Genomic DNA, 19835 nt, shown 5'->3' with positions numbered 1-19835 from the left:
ATGTGGTATCCCCGTACTCAGGAGAAGCAGCAGAATATATTTTGGGGTGTAATTCCACATATGCCCATGGCATGTTTGAGCAATATATCATTTAGTGACAACTTTGTGCAAAAAAAAAAAAAAAATTGTCACTTTCCCGCAACTTGTGTCAAAATATAAAATATTCCATGGACTCAACATGCCTCTCAGCAAATAGCTTGGGGTATCTACTTTCCAAAATGGGGTCATTTGGGGGGGGTTTGTGCCATCTGGGCATTTTATGGCCTTCAAAACTGTGATAGGTAGTGAGGAGTGAAATCACAACTTTATGCCCTTAGAAATCCTGAAGGCTGTGCTTGGTTTTCGGGGCTCCCCAAAAGTCCCACACATGTGGTATCCCCATACTCAGGAGAAGCAGCTAAATGTATTTTGGGGTGCAATTCCACATAGGCCCATGGCCTGTGTGAGCAATATATCATTTAGTGACAACTTTTTGTAAATATTTTTTTTTTTTGTGTCATTATTCAATCACTTGGGACAAAAAAATAAATATTCAATGGGTTCAACTTGCCTCTCAGCAATTTCCTTGGGGTGTCTACTTTCCAAAATGGGGTCATTTGGGGGGTTTTGTACTGCCCTGCCATTTTAGCACCTCAAGAAATGACATAGGCAGTCATAAACTAAAAGCTGTGTAAATTCCAGAAAATGTACCCTAGTTTGTAGACGCTATAACTTTTGCGCAAACCAATAAATATACGCTTATTGACATTTTTTTTACCAAAGACATGTGGCCGAATACATTTTGGCCTAAATGTATGACTAAAATTGAGTTACATAGTAGGTGAGGTTGAAAAAAGACACAAGTCCAACCTATATGTGTGATTATGTGTCAGTATTTCATTACATATCCCTGTATGTTGCGGTCATTCAGGTGATTATCTAATAGTTTCTTGAAGCTATCAATGCTCCCCGCTGAGACCACCGCCTGTGGAAAGGAATTCCACATCCTTGCCGCTCTTACAGTAAAGAACCCTCTACATAGTTTAAGGTTAAACCTCTTTTCTTCTAATCGTAATGAGTGGCCACGAGTCTTATTAAACTCTCTTCTGCGAAAAAGTTTTATCCCTATTGTGGGGTCACCAGTACAGTATTTGTAAATTGAAATCATATCCCCTCTCAAGCATCTCTTCTCCAGAGAGAATAAGTTCAGTGCTCGCAACCTTTCCTCATAACTAAGATCCTCCAGACCCTTTATTAGCTTTGTTGCCCTTCTTTGTACTCGCTCCATTTCCAGTACATCCCTCCTGAGGACTGGTGCCCAGAACTGGACAGCATACTCCAGGTGCGGCCGGACCAGAGTCTTGTAGAGCGGAAGAATTATCGTTTTATCTCTGGAGTTGATCCCCCTTTTAATGCATGCCAATATTCTGTTTGCTTTATTAGCAGCAGCTTGGCATTGCATGCCATTGCTGAGCCTATCATCTACTAGGACCCCCAGGTCCTTTTCCATCCTAGATTCCCCCAGAGGTTCTCCCCCCAGTGTATAGATTGCAATTATTATTTTTCCACCCAAAAATGCATTATTTTACATTTTTCTACATTGAACCTCATTTGCCATGTAGTCGCCCACCCCATTCATTTGTTCAGGTCTTTTTGCAAGGTTTCCACATCCTGCGGAGAAGTTATTGCCCTGCTTAGCTTAGTATCGTCTGCAAATAGAGAGATTGAACTGTTTATCCCATCCTCCAGGTCGTTTATAAAGAAATTAAATAGGATTGGTCCCAGCACAGAACCCTAGGGAACCCCACTACCCACCCCTGACCATTCTGAGTACTCCCCATTTATCACCACCCTCTGAACACGCCCTTGTAGCTAGTTTTCAATCCATGTACTCACCCTATGGTCCATGCCAACGGACCTTATTTTGTACAGTAAACGTTTATGGGGAACTGTGTCAAATGCTTTTGCAAAATCCAGATACACCACGTCTACGGGCCTTCCTTTATCTAGATGGCAACTCACCTCCTCATAGAAGGTTAATAGATTGGTTTGGCAAGAACGATTCTTCATGAATCCATGCTGATTACTGCTAATGATATCGTTCTTATTACTAAAATCTTGTATATAGTCCCTTATCATCCCCTCCAAGAGTTTACATACTATTGATGTTAGGCTAACTGGTCTGTAATTCCCAGGGATGTTTTTTGGGCCCTTTTTAAATATTGGTGCTACATTGGCTTTTCTCCAATCAGCTGGTACCATTCCAGTCAATAGACTGTCTGTAAAAATTAGGAACAAAGGTCTGGCAATCACCTGACTGAGTTCCCCAAGTACCCTCGGATGCAAGCCATCTGGTCCCGGTGATTTATTAATGTTAAGTCTAATTTTAATTCCGTCCTCTGTTAACCATGTAGGTGCTTCCTGTGTTGTTTCATGAGGATAAACACTGCAGTTTTGGTTACTGAAGCCCCCCGATTCACTCGTGAAGACTGAGGAGAAGAATAAATTCAATACCTTTGCCGTCTCCCCATCCTTTGTAACCAGATGTCCTTCCTCATTCTTTATGGGGCCAATATGGTCTGTCCTCCCTTTTTTACTCTTTACATACTTAAAGAATTTCTTGGGATTTTTTTTGCTCTCCTCCGCTATGTGTTTTTCATGTTCTATCTTAGCCGTCCTAATTGCACCCTTACATTTCTTATTGCATTCTTTATAAAGTCTGAATGCTGAGGATGATCCCTCAACCTTGTATTTTTTGAAGGCCTTCTCCTTTGCTTTTATATGCATTTTTACATTGGAGTTAAGCCATCCAGGATTTTTGTTCGCTCTTTTAAATTTATTACCCAATGGGATACATTGGCTAATGCCCTTATTTAATATGCTCTTAAAGCAAACCCATCTCTCCTCCGTATTCTTTGTTCCTAATATTTTATCCCAATCATGCCTTTTAGCAAGATTTGTGGTTTAGGGAAGTTGGCTCTTTTGAAATTCAGTGTCTTTGTGTTCCCTTCATGTTTCCTATTTGTGTAATTTATACTGAAACTAATTGACCTGTGATCGCTGTTACCTAAATTGCCCCGTATTTCCACATCTGTGATCAGGTCTGTATTGTTGGTAATCAGTAGATCCAGTAATGTTTTATTTCTAGTTGGTGCGTCTACCATCTGACCCATAAAATTGTCCTGCAAGACATTAAGGAACTGGCGAGCCTTAAATGAATGCGCGGTTCCCTCCGCCCAGTCTATGTCTGGATAATTAAAATCCCCCATTACGATAACACTTCCCATCCTTGCTGCTAATCCAATTTGTGATAGGAGATCCGTCACCACTTCCTCCCTCAGGTTAGGGGGCCTATAGCATACTCCCAGTATTATTTTCCCCTTAGCTTCATCCCTTTGGAGCTCTACCCATAAGGATTCCACCTCCTCACTAGCTCCCTCAGTGATGTCATCTCTCACATTCACTTGTACATTATTCTTGATATATAGGCATACTCCTCCCCCTTTTTTACCCTCTCTATCCTTGCGGTATAGGGTATACCCTTGAATGTTTGCCAGCCAATCATGAGAGCTGTTGAACCAGGTCTCTGAAATTCCCACAAAATCCAAATCCTCCTTGTACAACAGTATCTCTAGTTCACCCATCTTGTCCGCCATGCTCCTGGCATTGGTGAACATGCCACGTAGTTTAGACCGGTCGCATATTGTCCTCGTATTGGGTGTTTCAAGATTGCAACTAGGACTTGCTACTGTACTCACCTTGTGTTTTTGTGCTTTGGTTAACCTACCACTAATGCCCCCAATACTACCCTCTGGAATATCTTCCGCGCTGGCTATCACTGTCTCTGGACCCTCCCCCCCCCATCGCCTAGTTTAAAAACCCCTCTAACTTTTTGGCCATCTTCATTCCCAGCAGATCTGCACCCTCCTCATTTAGGTGCAGTCCGTCCCTTCTATAGTACCGGTTACCGACTGAGAAGTCGGCCCAGTCCTCCAGGACCCCAAACCCCTCCTTACTACACCAGCTCTTCCGCCACTTGTTTACTTCCCTAATCTCCCTCTGCCTTTCTGGTGTGGCTCAATGTACCGGTAGTATTCCTAAGAACACTACCTTGGAGGTCCTTTTCCTCAATTTAGCACCTAAGTCCCTAAAATCGTTCTTTAGGACACTCCACCTGCCTCTGACTTTGTCATTGGTGCCAACGTGCATCATGACAGCCGGGTCTTCCCCAGCCCCTCCCAGTAATCTGTCCACAAGATCCGTGATGTGCCGAACACGAGCGCCCGGTAGACAACATACTGTTCAGCGCTTCAGGTCTTGGTTACAGATTGCCCTCTCTAACCTTCTAAGAATTGAGTCCCCTACCACCAGAATCTGTCTTTACTTTCCCTTTGCTGCCCACTCTCACTGGAGGAGTTCTTCCCCTGGCAGCTAGGAGAGTCCCTCATCTCCAGCAGTGCTGGTCCCTGACTGGTTTCACCAATGTCACTCAATGGAGCTTACTTATTGGGATGCTCCAGTCCTGGATCGGCCTCTCTGGCACTTCCCCCTCTACCCCTCCTGACTGTCACCCATCTACTCTTTGCTAGTGCCTGCACCTCTTTGTCTCCACCCGCCTCTGTGCTGGCCCCTGCCGGCACTGACAGTTGCTTCCCCAGATTCAGAACCTGGGCTTCCAGGGAAACAATGTGCTTACATTTTGCACAGCAGTATTCGCCCTCGATCGGATGATCAAGGAACGCATACATGCCGCAAGATGTACAAAGAGTCGCCTCTCCACACCCGCCGGGCATCATACCTATTAAATTTAGTGAGGATTTGGGGATTTTACCCTGTCCAAATTACCTAACAGCTAGCTTCCTGGCACTAATACTCAAGACAATACACAGGTACACAAGACAATACACAGGTACTCACAGACCTACGTGCAATCGCAGAACAGTCGCGGACCTACGTGCACTCGCAATACTCAAGTATACAGTACACAATACACAAGTACTAACACACACTACTCAGACAACACTCAGATACTCACACTACACAGGTACTATGACCCCTGTTATAACCTCCTGTTTTAAACTCTGGTTTTTAACTCCCACTTATACCAGCTCCACTTACACCAAGTTCCACAGCCTCAGACTGAGCACGCTCAGACTGAGTCCTACACCCAGTTAAATAGGCACCTGTGAGCAATTAACCACCCCCCTTAATTGATAGGCTGAAGGAACCAGAGGAGAACAAAAAAAAAGCTATTTAAAAAGTGACAGAAAAAAGCAAATGAAAAACTAAAAGGAAAAGCCCCAAAAATACAACCCAGCAAACAAACAGCAAGACTTGTACACTCTAATGCCCCGTACACACGGTCGGATTTTCCGATGGAAAATGTCCGATCGGAGCGTGTTGTCGGAAATTCCGACCGTGTGTGGGCTCCATCGGACATTTTCCAACGGATTTTCCGACACACAAAGTTGGAGAGCAGGAGATAAAATTTTCCGACAACAAAATCTGTTGTCGGAAATTCCGATCGTGTGTACACAAATCCGACGGACAAAGTGCCACGCATGCTCAGAATAAATAAAGAGATGAAAGCTATTGGCCACTGCCCCGTTTATAGTCCCGACGTACGTGTTTTACGTCACCGCGTTCAGAACGATCGGATTTTCCGACAACTTTGTGTGACCGTGTGTATGCAAGACAAGTTTGAGCCAACATCCGTCGGAAAAAATCCTAGGATTTTGTTGTCGGAATGTCTGAACAAAGTCCGACCGTGTGTACGCCCTATAACTCTGGTTTTTAACTCCCACTTATACCAGCTCCACTTACACCGAGTTCCACAGCCTCAGACTGAGTCCTACACCCAGTTAAATAGGCACCTGTGAGTTTATTGGATTTTTTTTATAACAAACAGTAGAAAATATCATTTTTTTTCAAAATTTTCGGTCTTTTTCTGTTTATAGCGCAAAAAATAAAAAACGGCAGAGGTGATCAAATACCATCAAAAGAAAGCTCTATTTGTGGGAAGAAAAGGACGCAAATTTCGTTTGGGTACAGCATTGCATGACCGCGCAATTAGCAGTTAAAGCGACGCAGTGCCAAATTGGAAAAAGTCCTCTGGTCCTTAGGCAGCATAATGGTCCGGGGCTGAAGTGGTTAATAGCCATTCAAACCCCTTTGTGTCAACTTGTGTGCATGTTATCAGGCCAAAATCACTAGGGTATGTAAACTTTTGATCAGGATCATTTGGGTAGTTTCTGTTGTCATTATGATTTAAAAAGAGTAAATACAGTTGATTGATAATAAATGGCTTCAGCCAAAAACACTAATCATGAGTGAAAGAAATGATTTTGTGTTATCATTCATATACTCTGAAAAATGGCCAAGAAATCATAAAATTCTGCCAGGGTATGTAAACTTATGAGCACAACTGTATACATTCAGGGGAAGCTTCAGCTGGAAGTTACCATTCTCAGGCTCCAAGGCTACATACTAGTTCTATGAGAGTGAGGCCGTACCCCAGCAAAAGGCATAGAGAAAAGATATTCCATTACAATAAAGGTATGCATACACCAGTGCTTTGTGAAAAAGTCCTGTATGCTGCATTTTGGGTGCAATGGGCTGCATTTGCAATTCCACTTAACTGAATGAAACTGTTGACGCAAATTTAGGCATGGCTACGCAAATCACATTAATGCATTTATTTAATATCAACTTTTCCTCGGGGTTCCCCATTTTCTCCTTTATGTGGAATACTACGTTAAATGGAATGCACAAACTCACAAATAGTACAAATAACTTACAACTCCAGCAGTACTGAAACTTCAAAGCAAATTTTATACAAGCCCAAAGTAATCTGATCTTTTAATATCATTATCTCTATGCAATGCTCAGTGGCAAACTTACATCCTAGAATGTCATAGAACTCCGATATGAAGGGAGAGGGGGGGTTCTATATTGCCGTTTCATCTGGTTATTGTGTGGGGAACGTTACTTCAAATAAATTGTTACATAAGCAATCATTTGAGGCATGTACCAATTCTAGTGCTGATCTGAGCAATGCTTAGAAAGCTTCACAAGCTGGCAAACAAAGTTGCTGGAGGAAATCAAATCTCTTCTGAACATTAGCTTGTTATAAAACATTTAAAAAGACTTCAAGGGAGAAGCTCCGACATCCTGTCTTCTGTAGGACTAGATGATCGATGTACTGCGAAGATGAAGCACAGCTCAGAGACAGATCAAATATTTATGATATCAGGAGATGGAGGAAAGAGCTGGAAATTGAACATTTGCAACTGTGACAATAGTTTATCAAACTGCAGCGCTGAAACTTTCTAGAGGTCCCTTGCCAAACTGACTTTAACCGCTTCAGCCCCGGAAGAATTTACCCCCTTCCTGACCAGAGCACTTTTTACAATTCGGCACTGTGTTGTTTTAGCTGACAATTGCGCGGCCCTGCGATTTTGTACCCGAACACAATTGATGTCCTTTTTTTCCCCCACAAATAGAGCTTTCTTTTGGTGGTATTTGATCACCTCTGCAGTTTTTATTTTTTGCGCTATAAACAAAAAAAAGAGCGTCAATTTTGAAAAAAAAAAACGCACTATTTTTTACTTTTTGCTATAATAAATATCCCCCAAAATATATTAAAAAAAAAAATTTTTTTCCTCAGTTTAGGCCGATATGTATTCTTCTCCATATTGATTGGTTTGCACAAAAGTTACAGTGTCTACAAAATAGGGTATAGTTTTATAGCATTTTTATTATTTTATTTTTTTACTAGTAATGGCGGCGATCTGCAATTTTTATCACGATTGCGACACTATAGCGGACACATTGGACAATTTTGACAAATTTTTGTAATCACTGGCATTAATACAGCAATCAGTGTGATTAAAAATGTACTGATTACTGTAAAAATGTCACCGGCAACGAAGGGGTTAACACTAGGGGGCGGTGAAGGGGTTAACTATGTTCCCTGGGAGGTGAATCTAACTGAAGGGGCACTAACTACAGGAAGTGACGGATCGTAGTTCCTAGCTAACAGGAACACACAATCTGTCACTCCTGTCAGAACAGAACAGGGAAGTGTTTGTTACTTTATACACACTCGCCCCTGTTTTGTGTCTCCTGGTCATGATCGCTTGTGGCTGGCAGTCATCGCGACCGTCGGCCACAAGCATCGGCACCCCTGCTGTGCAGCGGGCGCCTGCTATCCGGACCTCGCGAGATCACGTACAGCAACGTGATTTCGTGCAGGGGAGCCAGCCTGCCGCAGGAAAACTGCGGTGGCTGGTCCAAAAGCGGTTAACATGGAATGATGGTCTATTATTGTCAGTACACGTTTCCTTAAAGCAGGGGTCTCAAACGCAAATTACTTGAGGGCCACAAGACAAGTTTTCATATCCCATGGGGGCCGCATGCAAACTTTCAAACTTCAAAAACATCACTGATGTCAGGGGATGCATTATTACCTCAGCACTGGTGTCTATTAACCCCCAGCACTGGTGTCAGCGGACGCTCTATTAACCCCCAGCACTGGTGTCAGCGGACGCTCTATTAACCCCCAGCACTGGTGTCAGCGGACGCTCTATTAACCCCCAGCACTGGTGTCAGCGGACGCTCTATTAACCCCCAGCACTGGTGTCAGCGGACGCTCTATTAATCCCCAGCACTGGTGTCAGCGGACGCTCTATTAACCCCCAGCACTGGTGTCAGCGGACGCTCTATTAACCCCCAGCACTGGTGTCAGCGGACGCTCTATTAACCCCCAGCACTGGTGTCAGCGGACGCTCTATTAACCCCCAGCACTGGTGTCAGCGGACGCTCTATTAACCCCCAGCACTGGTGTCAGCGGACGCTCTATTAACCCCCAGCACTGGTGTCAGCGGACGCTCTATTAACCCCCAGCACTGGTGTCAGCGGACGCTCTATTAACCCCCAGCACTGGTGTCAGCGGACGCTCTATTAACCCCCAGCACTGGTGTCAGCGGACGCTCTATTAACCCCCAGCACTGGTGTCAGCAGACGCTCTATTAACCCCCAGCACTGGTGTCAGCGGACGCTCTATTAACCCCCAGCACTGGTGTCAGCGGACGCTCTATTAACCCCCAGCACTGGTGTCAGCAGACGCTCTATTAACCCCCAGCACTGGTGTCAGCGGACGCTCTATTAACCCCCAGCACTGGTGTCAGCGGACGCTCTATTAACCCCCAGCACTGGTGTCAGCGGACGCTCTATTAACCCCCAGCACTGGTGTCAGCGGACGCTCTATTAACCCCCAGCACTGGTGTCAGCGGACGCTCTATTAACCCCCAGCACTGGTGTCAGCGGGCGCTCTATTAACCCCCAGCACTGGTGTCAGCTGTTTAATTTTGCCTGGTAACACAAATTGCTAATCAGCCAATCACATGGCTGCAGCTTAATGCATTTTGGCATCTAGACAGGGTGAAGACGAAGTTCAAACCAAGCATCAGAATGGGGAAGAAAGGGGATATAAGTGACTTTGAACGTGGCATGGTTGTTGGTGCCAGACGGGCTGGTCTGAGTATTTAAAAAATTGCTGATCTACTGGGATTTTCACACACAACCATCTCTATGGTTTACAGAGAATAAAAAAGAGAATATCCAGTGAGCGGCAGTTGTGTGGATGAAAATGCCTTGCTGATGTCAGAGGAGAGTGGGCAGATGGGTTCGAGAAGATAGAAAGGCAAGAGCAACTTAAATAATCACTCATTACAAACAAGGTATGCAGAATACCATCTCTGAATGCACAACACAGCAAACCTTGAAGCAGATGGGCTACAGCAGTAGAAGACCACCACAGGTGCCACTCCTGTCAGCTAAGAACGGGAAACTGAGGCTACCATTTCAGCTGCGACATTCAGATAGTAGGGTCAGAATTTGGCATAAACAACATGAAAGCACGGATGCACCTTGGGGATGTGGTGGAACGGGAGATTGGTATCATGGATGTGCAGCCGACAAATCTGCAGCAACTTCATGATGCGAATACATATACACACACACATATACATACATATATATACCCACGCTGAAATGGGGCCTGACATGCGGCAGTGAAATCGTGGGCGTTCAGTGAACTCGCACAGCTCAGTGTGAACCCGGGCTCACATACACTTTAAGGATGCCCGTGTCCTAAATGCACTGCAATAACAGATAAACTTCTTGGCATTTCAGCGACGTTACTGGGAAAAGAGAGCAAGGTTCATAAACAATCAACGTATAAGAATCTGACACTGGAGATTTAAAATTGCATAACATTTTTTTTGAAGTTCACTTTTCACTCTTACTGCCCTGGAGATACGTATTGTACATTTACTACAATAGTAAGTTATATAATCAAACTCTGACCTACAAGAAGGCAATGTTCACATTCTCGAGTTCGATTTACAAAGAAGGTGTAGGCAGCAGTGTATGATAAATAAACAGTCCATCCTGGCTACAGACTAGAGTGTAATAACAAAGGACAGACATTTAGCACACCAAGGCCCAGGGACAGGTGATCATTAGAAAATATGATAGTGCTGCATGCCAACATTATGTCAGTATATATTCAATGTATTTTATGTCCCTGTGAGCCAACTTCCCATTCCACAAAGTGATTTCACTTTAGGCCTTATGCACACTGGACATTTTTGGAGGTTTTTACAGCAGCTGTTTTTGGCTGTAAACGTTTTTTTCTACAATCATTAAACTCTCCATCATGTTATCCTATGTGTCCATGCACACATAGGCTGTTATCAGCAGTTTTGGGCAGTAACATTTTTGAGCAGTAAAAAAAACCCCAAAACTAGTCGGTTCAGGGAGACATTTTTCAGCTGTAAAAACGCTCTAACGCTGATAAACGTCGATAAACACTCAAAAACGTTGCTCACCATCGTTTTTTTTAATGTTTTTGATCCATTGAAGAAAAAATGTATTTAAAAAAAAAAAAAAAAAAAAAAAAAAAAAACAACGCTAAAAAATGCTAACGCGGAAAAACGCTAATAAACACTAAAAACCGCTATTGAAAAAATGTTGAAAAACTCACTGCAAAGCTACTGACGTTTTTATAACGTTATTTTAACGCCCAGTGCACATGAGGCCGTATGTTTCAAGCTGGTTATACACAGGCAGAGTTATCATTAGAGCAATCTCCCTTGAGTTCATATTCCTTTGTGAAAGAACACAACATTTTCAGCCATACGACTACATAGAAACATTTCTGATGGTTTGGCAGCCATGGATTGATTATATTAAAAGGAGTTGTAAAGGCAGGTGTTTTATCTCAATATATTTTATGCATTAAGATAAAAAACCTTCTCTATGTAGCCGTCTCCCCAGCACCCCCCCACCCCCCAATTACCTACCTGAGCTCCTTCTCTCTCCAGCGATGTCCACGATCCCCTCAACCATCCAGGACACTCCTCCTGATTGGCTGTCTGACTTTGACAGCTGTGTCTCAGCCAATCAGGGGATAGATGGGGCGGGACCAGGTCGGGGCTCTGTGTCTGAATGGATACACGGAGCTCTGACTCGGCTTGGGTGCCCCCTGTAGCAAGCTGCTGGCTGAGTGACACTCAAAGGAGGGAGGGGCAAAGAGGGACCCAAGAGGAGGATTTGGGCCCATCTGTGCAATACCAACTGCACAGAGGAGGCAAGTACAACATGTTTGTTATTAAAAATAAATAAAGAAAACACGTCGAGCCTTTACACTCACTTTAACACAAAAAAAAAAAAAAAAAAAAAAAAAAAGGAAAAAAAGAAGAACACACGCCCCTGAGTTTACTATGTTCTACTGATAATCACTCCATGCTCCTCTGCCAATCCATAGCTGCCGATGCCATTTTTGCAGAAGCTTCTCCAGCTAGAGTTAAATTTATTGTTCTTCATTAGGGTGGCCAGTGATAATGAATTTCCCCCAAATGTGCGAGAAAAGGGTGCACCATCTTTTTTTTTTTTTTCTTTCCAGGTACTTTTATTGTAATAGTGAATATAAAAGTGTTTTTCTTTTTACAAAAAAAAACTGTGAAAACTAGTTATTACATTGGGTAGAGTATGGAAGTTCAAGAATTGCACAACCTGGCAGGGTTTACAGTGCTATACACTATTAGGAAATACAACTGCAAGCTCTCTATTGCTTTCAAGTAAAGTGAAAACAAAAAGCGAGACATGTTAGTTTTAGAATGAACAAGTTCAACCAGAATACTGATGAAACCCCTTTAGAGAGGAACTCGAGGAAAACCTCTAAGGTAGAAATACACACTATATATGTGAATGAATAGCCTTTCCTGCTCAAAGATTTGTAACTCTTAAGATACATCTGTCATAACATATATATGTGGCAGTCACTGCCGATCTCTCCTGGAAAAAGATAGCCATCACTGGCCCAGAACAACATATAGAGATAAAGAATTCTAACATTTGTTCATCTATTTATTTCTGCATGCCTGTTTGGGGTTGTTGACTTTACAGAGTCAGAAAGGGGCCAGCAAAGGCAATCTTCATGAATCTTTAATAACAGGTGTACTTTAGGTCATCGTTGCGATTCTGAAATCCCTACTGTACACCATGGTCTACAACAGGGGTCTCCAAAATTTCTAAACAATGGGCCAGTTTACTATCCTTCAGACTTTAGAGGGGCCAGACTGGCCAGTGGGAGCGAACAGTGCCCCCATCCTTGGTGTCTGTGGCAGTGAACAGTGCCCCCATCCTTGGTGTCTGTGGCAGTGAACAGTGCCCCCATCCTTGGTGTCCGCGGCAGTGAACAGTGCCCCCATCCTTGGTGTCCGCGGCAGCGAACAGTGCCCCCATCCTTGGTGTCCGTGGCAGCGAACAGTGCCCCCATCCTTGGTGTCCGTGGCAGCGAACAGTGCCCCCATCCTTGGTGTCCGTGGCAGCGAACAGTGCCCCCATCCTTGGTGTCCGTGGCAGCGAACAGTGCCTCCATCCTTGGTGTCCGTGGCAGCGAACAGTGCCCCCATCCTTGGTGTCCGTGGCAGTATACAGTGCCCCCATCCTTGGTGTCCGTGGCAGTATACAGTGCCCCCATCCTTGGTGTCCGTGGCAGTATACAGTGCCCCCATCCTTGGTGTCCGTGGCAGTATACAGTGCCCCCATCCTTGGTGTTCATGGCAGTAAACAGTGTCCCCATCCTTGGTGTCCGTGGCAGAGGACAGAGTATGAACAGCGATCGGTCATCTCCCCTGCACAGTCCCATCTCCCCTTCAGTTAGAACACACACTAGGACACACTTAACCCCTTCACTACCCCCTAGTGGTTAACCCCTTCACTGCCAGTGACATTTTAACAGTAATCAATGCAATTTTATAGCATTGATCGCAGTAAAAATGCCAATAGTCCCAAAAATGTTTTAAAATTGTATGAGCGTCTGCCATAATGTCGTAGTCCCGATAAAAATGGCAGATCTCCGCCATTACTAGTAAAAAAAAAAAAAAAAAAATGATAATAAAAAAAGCCATAAAACTATTCCCTATTTTGTAGACGTTATAACTTTTGCGCAAACCAATCAATATACGCTTATTGCGATTTTTTTACCAAAACTATGTTAAAGAATACATATCGGCCTAAACTGAGAAGAAAAAAAAATTTGTTTAATATATTTTTTGGGGGATATTTATTATAGCAAAAAGTAAAAAAATATTGGGTTTTGTTTCAAAATTGTCGCTCTTTTTTTTGTTTATAGCGCAAAAAATAAACACCGCGGAGGCGATCAAATACCACCAAAATAAAGCTCTATTTGTGGGAAAAAAAGGACGTCAATTTTGTTTGGGTACAGCGTCGCACGACAGCGCAACTTTCAGTTAAAGCAATGCAGTGATGAACCGCAAAAAGTGCTGTGGTCAGGAAGGGGGTAAAATCTTCCAGGGCTGAAGTGGTTAATATACACACACATTATACATACACACACAGTTTGGGGGTTCTAAATAATTTTCAAAAAATAAAATGCAGATTTTTACATGTATGAGAGAAAATGTTAGAATTGCCCTGGACTGAAAGTGGTTAAAGGCACAATATATGAATGAGGAGAGAAGAAATGCCCTGAAGCCAAAGAAAAACTAAACATCTATTCATGAAACAATTATACCCTGCAACAGATCTCCAACAAAATAAACTGAACAAAACCCATTTAAAATAAATTGCAGTTATCCTGAGCTCAAGTGTTAAAAGTTATATGTTATGCTATATCCTACTCACTATGTAAAGCAAAGAAAAAAACAGGGAAAAGAATAGTACATAAATACAGTATAGACACAGATGGATGGGACTCAGTATGCAGAAATGGGAATATGCTGTATGCCTTAAAACAACAGAACTTACCAGCAGCCCAGAGGTGATCTTGTGGTTCTGATCCACAAAATCATCAGAATCCTCAGAACCCTCGGATTCATTACCACTATCTAGCTGGAACATTGCACATTACTCCAGGAGCCCCAGCACTGACGGTGACAGGTATGTGTTCTCTTATTGATAGAAAGGGAAGCACCACCCTTCGGTCTACCATAAACTTGTTGTGTATGTCACAGCTCTCGTTCTCACAGTGGTTTCTTGTAAAAGGAAACGACTTTCTTATTAAGGCACATTATTATCTGGAAGCTGAAGACCAATAATAGCTTCTGATGAAGAGCCAGCCTCCTCCATCTATGGGGAGACAATAACCTGTACACACTCTCATGTAAAGGGCATGGCCTTGTACTCAGTCACATGCGGTGTACTTCTATGAAAACCAGAGTAAGTTAATGATTTTTTCATACTCCTTGGCACAGCTTCTCCTTGATACAATGAATCGATATCATAGCTTTATTATCAAACATTGGCATTACAACCACCCCGGGACCTCAACATCAAAACCCAGAGGCTGAGAATGGAGTTTAAAATAAAAACAAATTGTCATGATGTGTAGGACAGGTTCTTGCAGTCAAAAGGAATAAACAACTTTCTTTCTTTCTCACTCCCCAGGCTTGAGGACATCCCATATTATGATGTCACAAGGCCACCAATGGAGTCTTTCAGAACTGTGTGAACCTTACTGATGGACAGACAATTGTAAGTGTCTATCCACATCAGCAAGTCAGCCCATAAAACTTAGATGTTTTAGGTGCCACACTCCTAAATAAAGTATAAGGAAGGCTAAATGATGGGTGGGATTTTTAAGGCCCCACAAAATTTTTTTATCAAAATACACAAAAAAAAAAAAAAAAATAACATATGATTATCATCAAACTCATCAATCCACTTGAGGGGCCTACAAAGTCCCTAATACACGCTGCAGCTTTATTCGTCTTCTTCAGGGGGTTGATGAAACAGATGCTTTAATATTGGGAAATTAAAATGAATCCACTCAAGGATGCCTCCACCCAACATCAATCACCACAGTGGATAGAGATGATCACAAGGGACACTAGGAACTGCCACATGAGAGTGTGTGAAGACACAACATCACTTCCAAACCGAGGGCAGCACACACTGGTGACCGACGTTCCTAAGGCCCCTTTCACACTGGGTCGGTTTGCAGGCGCTATTGCACTAAAAATAGCGCCTGCAAACCGACCTTAAACTGCTGCTGCTGTGTCTCCAGTGTGAAAGCCTGAGGGCTTTCACACTGGAGCGGTGCGCTAGCAGGAGGAAAAAAAAACTCCTGCAAACAGCATCTTTGGAGTGGTGAAGGAGCGGTGTATACACCTCTCCTTCACCGCTCCTGGCCATTGAAATCAATGGGGCAGCGCAGCTATACCACCGGCATAGCGCCGCTGTAGCGGCGCTTTGTGGGCGGTTTTAAACCTTTTTTTGGCCGCTAGCGGGGGTTAAAACCGCCCCGCTATCGGGCGAATACCGCCGCTAAAACAACGGTAAAGCGCCGCTAAAAATAGCCGCGTTTTACCGCCAACGCCCCCAACGCCCCAGTGTGAAAGGGGCCTAATTGTTTATTCTTTGGGACCCACACACATATACAGTATCTCACAAATGTGAGTGCACCCCCTCACATTTTTGTAAATATTTTATTACATCTTTTCATGTGACAACACTGAAGAAATGATGCTTTGCTACAATGTAAAGCAGTGAGTGTACAGCTTGTATAACAGTGCAAGTTTAGCGCCGGTTCACATTAGAAGTGGCACGACTTGCAGGTCGCCTCACCGAGGCGACCTGCACACGACTGCCGCGGCGACTTGCAAGACGACTTCTGTATAGAAGTCTATGCAAGTCGCCCCCAAAGTAGTACAGGAACCTTTCTTCTAAGTCGGAGCGACGCAACGGTTCCATTGTACAGAACGGGAGGTGACTTGTCAGGCGGCTAGGTCGCCTGACAAGTCGCCCCCGTGTGAACCGGCTCTTACTGTCCCCTCAAAATAACTCACACAGCCATTAAATGTCTAAACCGCTGGCAACAAAAGTGAGTACACCCCTAAGTGAAAATGTCCAAATTGGATCCAATTAGCCATTTTCCCTCCCCGATTTCATGTCTCATTAGTGTTACAAGGTCTCATGTGTGAATGGGGAGCAGGTATGTTAAATTTGGTGTCGTCACTCTCACTCTCTTACTGGTCACTGAAGGTTCAACATGGTACCACCTGGCAAAGACCTCTCTGAGGATCTGAAAAAAAGGATTGTTGCTCTACATAAAGATGGCCTAGGCTATAGACACTGAAACTGAGCTGCAGCACGGTTGCCAAGACCACACAGTGGTTTAACAGGACACAGGTTCCACTCAGAACAGAAGAGAGAAGGGCGGGCAACTCCATGTCCATATCAAATGTAAATACTTTTATTGGCACGTTAGAAAAAAAAAAAATAAAAAAATAAAAAGAAAAGCAGACTTGTTCCGGCACACCGCTGTAATCATTTCACACAATTAAAATGAGAAGCATGATAGATATATATATATATATATATATATATATACATATACACATACACACACACACACACACACACACACACACACACATATATATATATACAAAAAGGGGAGGAAAGGAATCCCACCCACCGGATGGGCAATTATCCAATTAAAGTGAAGAGTCCATTGAGTTGTCCAAAAGGTGGGAAGGAGGGGAAAAAAAAAAGAGAAATATGTACCGCAAATCAGATCATCAATAAGAAACGTAACGTAAACAAAAAAACACAACACACAAAATTCATATTGAACCAGATTTTGGAAAACAACTATGCCTAGAAACCTCCATAGCAGCTTTCCTACAGGCTTGAACCACAAGTATGTTGTGGACCTTTTCCTTTAGTAGTTTCTAGGCATAGTTGTTTTCCAAAATCTGGTTTAATATGAATTTTGTGTGTTGTGTTTTTTTGTTTTGTTTCGTTTCTTATTGATGATCTGATTTACTGAAGCAGAGCATGATCCCCTCCTTTCAGAGACTGGGCTGCAGGGAAGTATTCCAACATGATAACGACCCCAAACACATTTCTAAGACGACCACTGCCATGCTAATAAAGCGGAGGGTAAAGGTGATGGGGGGACCCCATGCCTAAGAGGGTTAATGCAGTGCTGGAAAATAATGGTGCCCACACAAAATATTGACACTTTGGGCCCAATTTGGATAATTTCACTTAGGGGTGTACTCACTTTTGTTGCCAGTGGTTCAGACATTAATGGATGTGTGTTGAGTTATTTTGAGGGGACAGCAAATTTACACTGTTATACAAGCTGTACACTCACTACTTTACATTGTAGCAAAGTGTCATTTCTTCAGTGTTGTTACATGAAAAGATAGAATAAAATATTTACAAAAATGTGAGAGGTGTACTCACTTTTGTGAGATACTGTACAATATATATATATATATATATATATATATATATATATATACACACACATACACATACATATACACACACCTCAGCATAAATGAGTACACCCCTTTTAAAAAGTAGGATCTTAATCAATATCCCAATGAACACAAGAACAATTTCTAAATTTTTTTGTTTTATATAACACCTGTTAGTAAGGTATAATAATATAAGTTTGATTACAAAATCTTCTGAACACAGAGCTGCTCTCAATCACCGGAGGAGGAGAGGATTGGCTTTTTGGGATATATATATATATATATATAAAAATAAAATCTGTCATAAGCAAACCTGCAGAATAAGATATTTTGATAACTGTATATGGCACTCATGATGGGTCCCCTAAGTACAAAAAAATTTGTTTTGGTATGAGAACACTGAAGACATGGAGGTGAAGGTCCTAATGGGTTGAAACATTATGAAAGAGGTAGTGGGCAATAGAGAAAGAGGAAGAACATTATGAAGACATGACAGCTCTGGAGACACAAGACAAAAGCTGACCAGTTGCAATATTCGCTGCTGTCTCAGCCTAGGCAATATTATTGGGTTGTGTAGTTCCACATTTGCAGAGCCTTTATCCAACATCCTGTTTGTTCCTGGTTTTAGAATTCTATTCATGTGTCTACTTATTCAAAGGGAATGGCAAATCTATTATATTGTAATTTATGTATTGGTGAGCTGGTGTGTTCTCAACAAAACTATTTATATATTTGGAATATGCTGTTTTTGTAACCCACTGGATTTCAATAGTTAACAGTTAACTAACAGTTAGTAAACAAAGAAAAAAAAAAAAAAAAAAAGAAGTCTTTCTGCTCTACATATCTGAACAGAGATCCAGTGCCTGCAGAGTCCATACCCTCAGATTTAAATGTATGCAATCTGACCAAAGTTTTCTGGTATCAACAAGTGATTGGAAAAAAAAAAAAAAAAAAAAACGGGGTAGAGACAGTAAAGCTGGACACAAACATAAATCCTTCCTTGCCATGGGGCTACCCTGCAGTGCAAGGGTTAAAATGCTCATTTAGGTTTAGAGAACCAGAAAAAGTAGTTAAAGTGGAGGACTGTTCCTCAGCATCCTCTCATCCAAAGCAAGGCTATATAGTATAGACCTTGCATTTTAGTTGAAGACATCAGAGGACCTGGGACCACCAAAGTGTAGGGGAGAAAAGGCTACAAGGACTGGTCGAGCAGCATGGAGGTGGCCTGGGGGACTGGAGGATCAGTAAGTAAAACTGCTTTTTCCAGTACCATAGACCTAAAGGAGCATTTAACACTTGCAGTGGGGCTGGATTTTTTTGCCTTTTCCTTGAGACAGGCTTTAAAGTGGTTGTTAAGCCACTACTATAAAATCCTCCCATCCCCTCAGTAACATAACAATATGTGCCCTAGTGTCTGTGTTATATAAAAAATATGCTGATCTGTATCTATATCAGAGTGGCTATTGCGCTCACCTGACTCCTCGGCTCTCTCCTCTGCCTGGGTGGCAGCTCAGCGGCAGGGCCGAGCACTCCCGATGATGTCAGCCGGGGAGGAGAGAGAGCCGAGGAGTCACGTGAGCTTCTCTGATATAGGTACAGATCAACATATTTTTTTTTATATAACACACACAGACACGTATAAAATCCTCCCAGAGGGGATGGGAGGATTTTATAGTAGTTATGAGAGCAGCAGGAGAGGAGGACAGAGCAGGGCTGGAAGCACGTAAACTGACCACGGTATCAGGGCTCAGCATCCATGATAAAACGTGGTCAGTTTACAGAGGGTAGGGTATAGCCAGGCAGGATCAGCCAGGTTTTTTTAGGTGATAGAAGGGGCCAAATTACACAGCACAAAACACTGTGCTGTATAACATGCTTTAAGGGAACAGGATCTGTTTTTTTTTTAGGTTAACACTTTAACCACTTGCCGACCAGCCGCCGTCATTATACTACGGCAGGTCGGCATGTTCCCGAGAGCCGTCATAGCTATACATCGGCTCCTTTAAGCGGGATAGCAGGCGCGCCAGCTGCACTGCGGGGGTGCCGTTGCTCATG

The 19835-nt window shown here is 43.0% G+C and overlaps 1 protein-coding gene across 3 annotated transcripts in view; it reads right to left on the bottom strand.

Moving 5' to 3' along the window:
• Nucleotides 1–19835, bottom strand: part of LPIN2 (lipin 2) — a 192588-nt gene that overhangs the window by 149198 nt on the left and 23555 nt on the right. Inside the window, exon 1 of one of the 3 annotated variants that reach the window (XM_073631425.1) lies at nucleotides 14317–14542. The exons of the other annotated variants lie outside the window; for them this stretch is intronic. Within the exon in view, the coding sequence (XP_073487526.1) occupies nucleotides 14317–14409 (93 nt within the window). The 5' untranslated portion in view covers nucleotides 14410–14542. Of the gene's footprint in view, nucleotides 1–14316; nucleotides 14543–19835 lie in introns of those variants that run through there. 3 annotated transcript variants of the gene reach the window in all.

Source organism: Aquarana catesbeiana, linkage group LG05, assembly GCF_042186555.1.
Source record: "Aquarana catesbeiana isolate 2022-GZ linkage group LG05, ASM4218655v1, whole genome shotgun sequence".
NCBI classification, from domain to species: Eukaryota; Metazoa; Chordata; class Amphibia; order Anura; family Ranidae; genus Aquarana; species Aquarana catesbeiana.
This window is presented reverse-complemented; position numbering and strand designations above follow the sequence as displayed.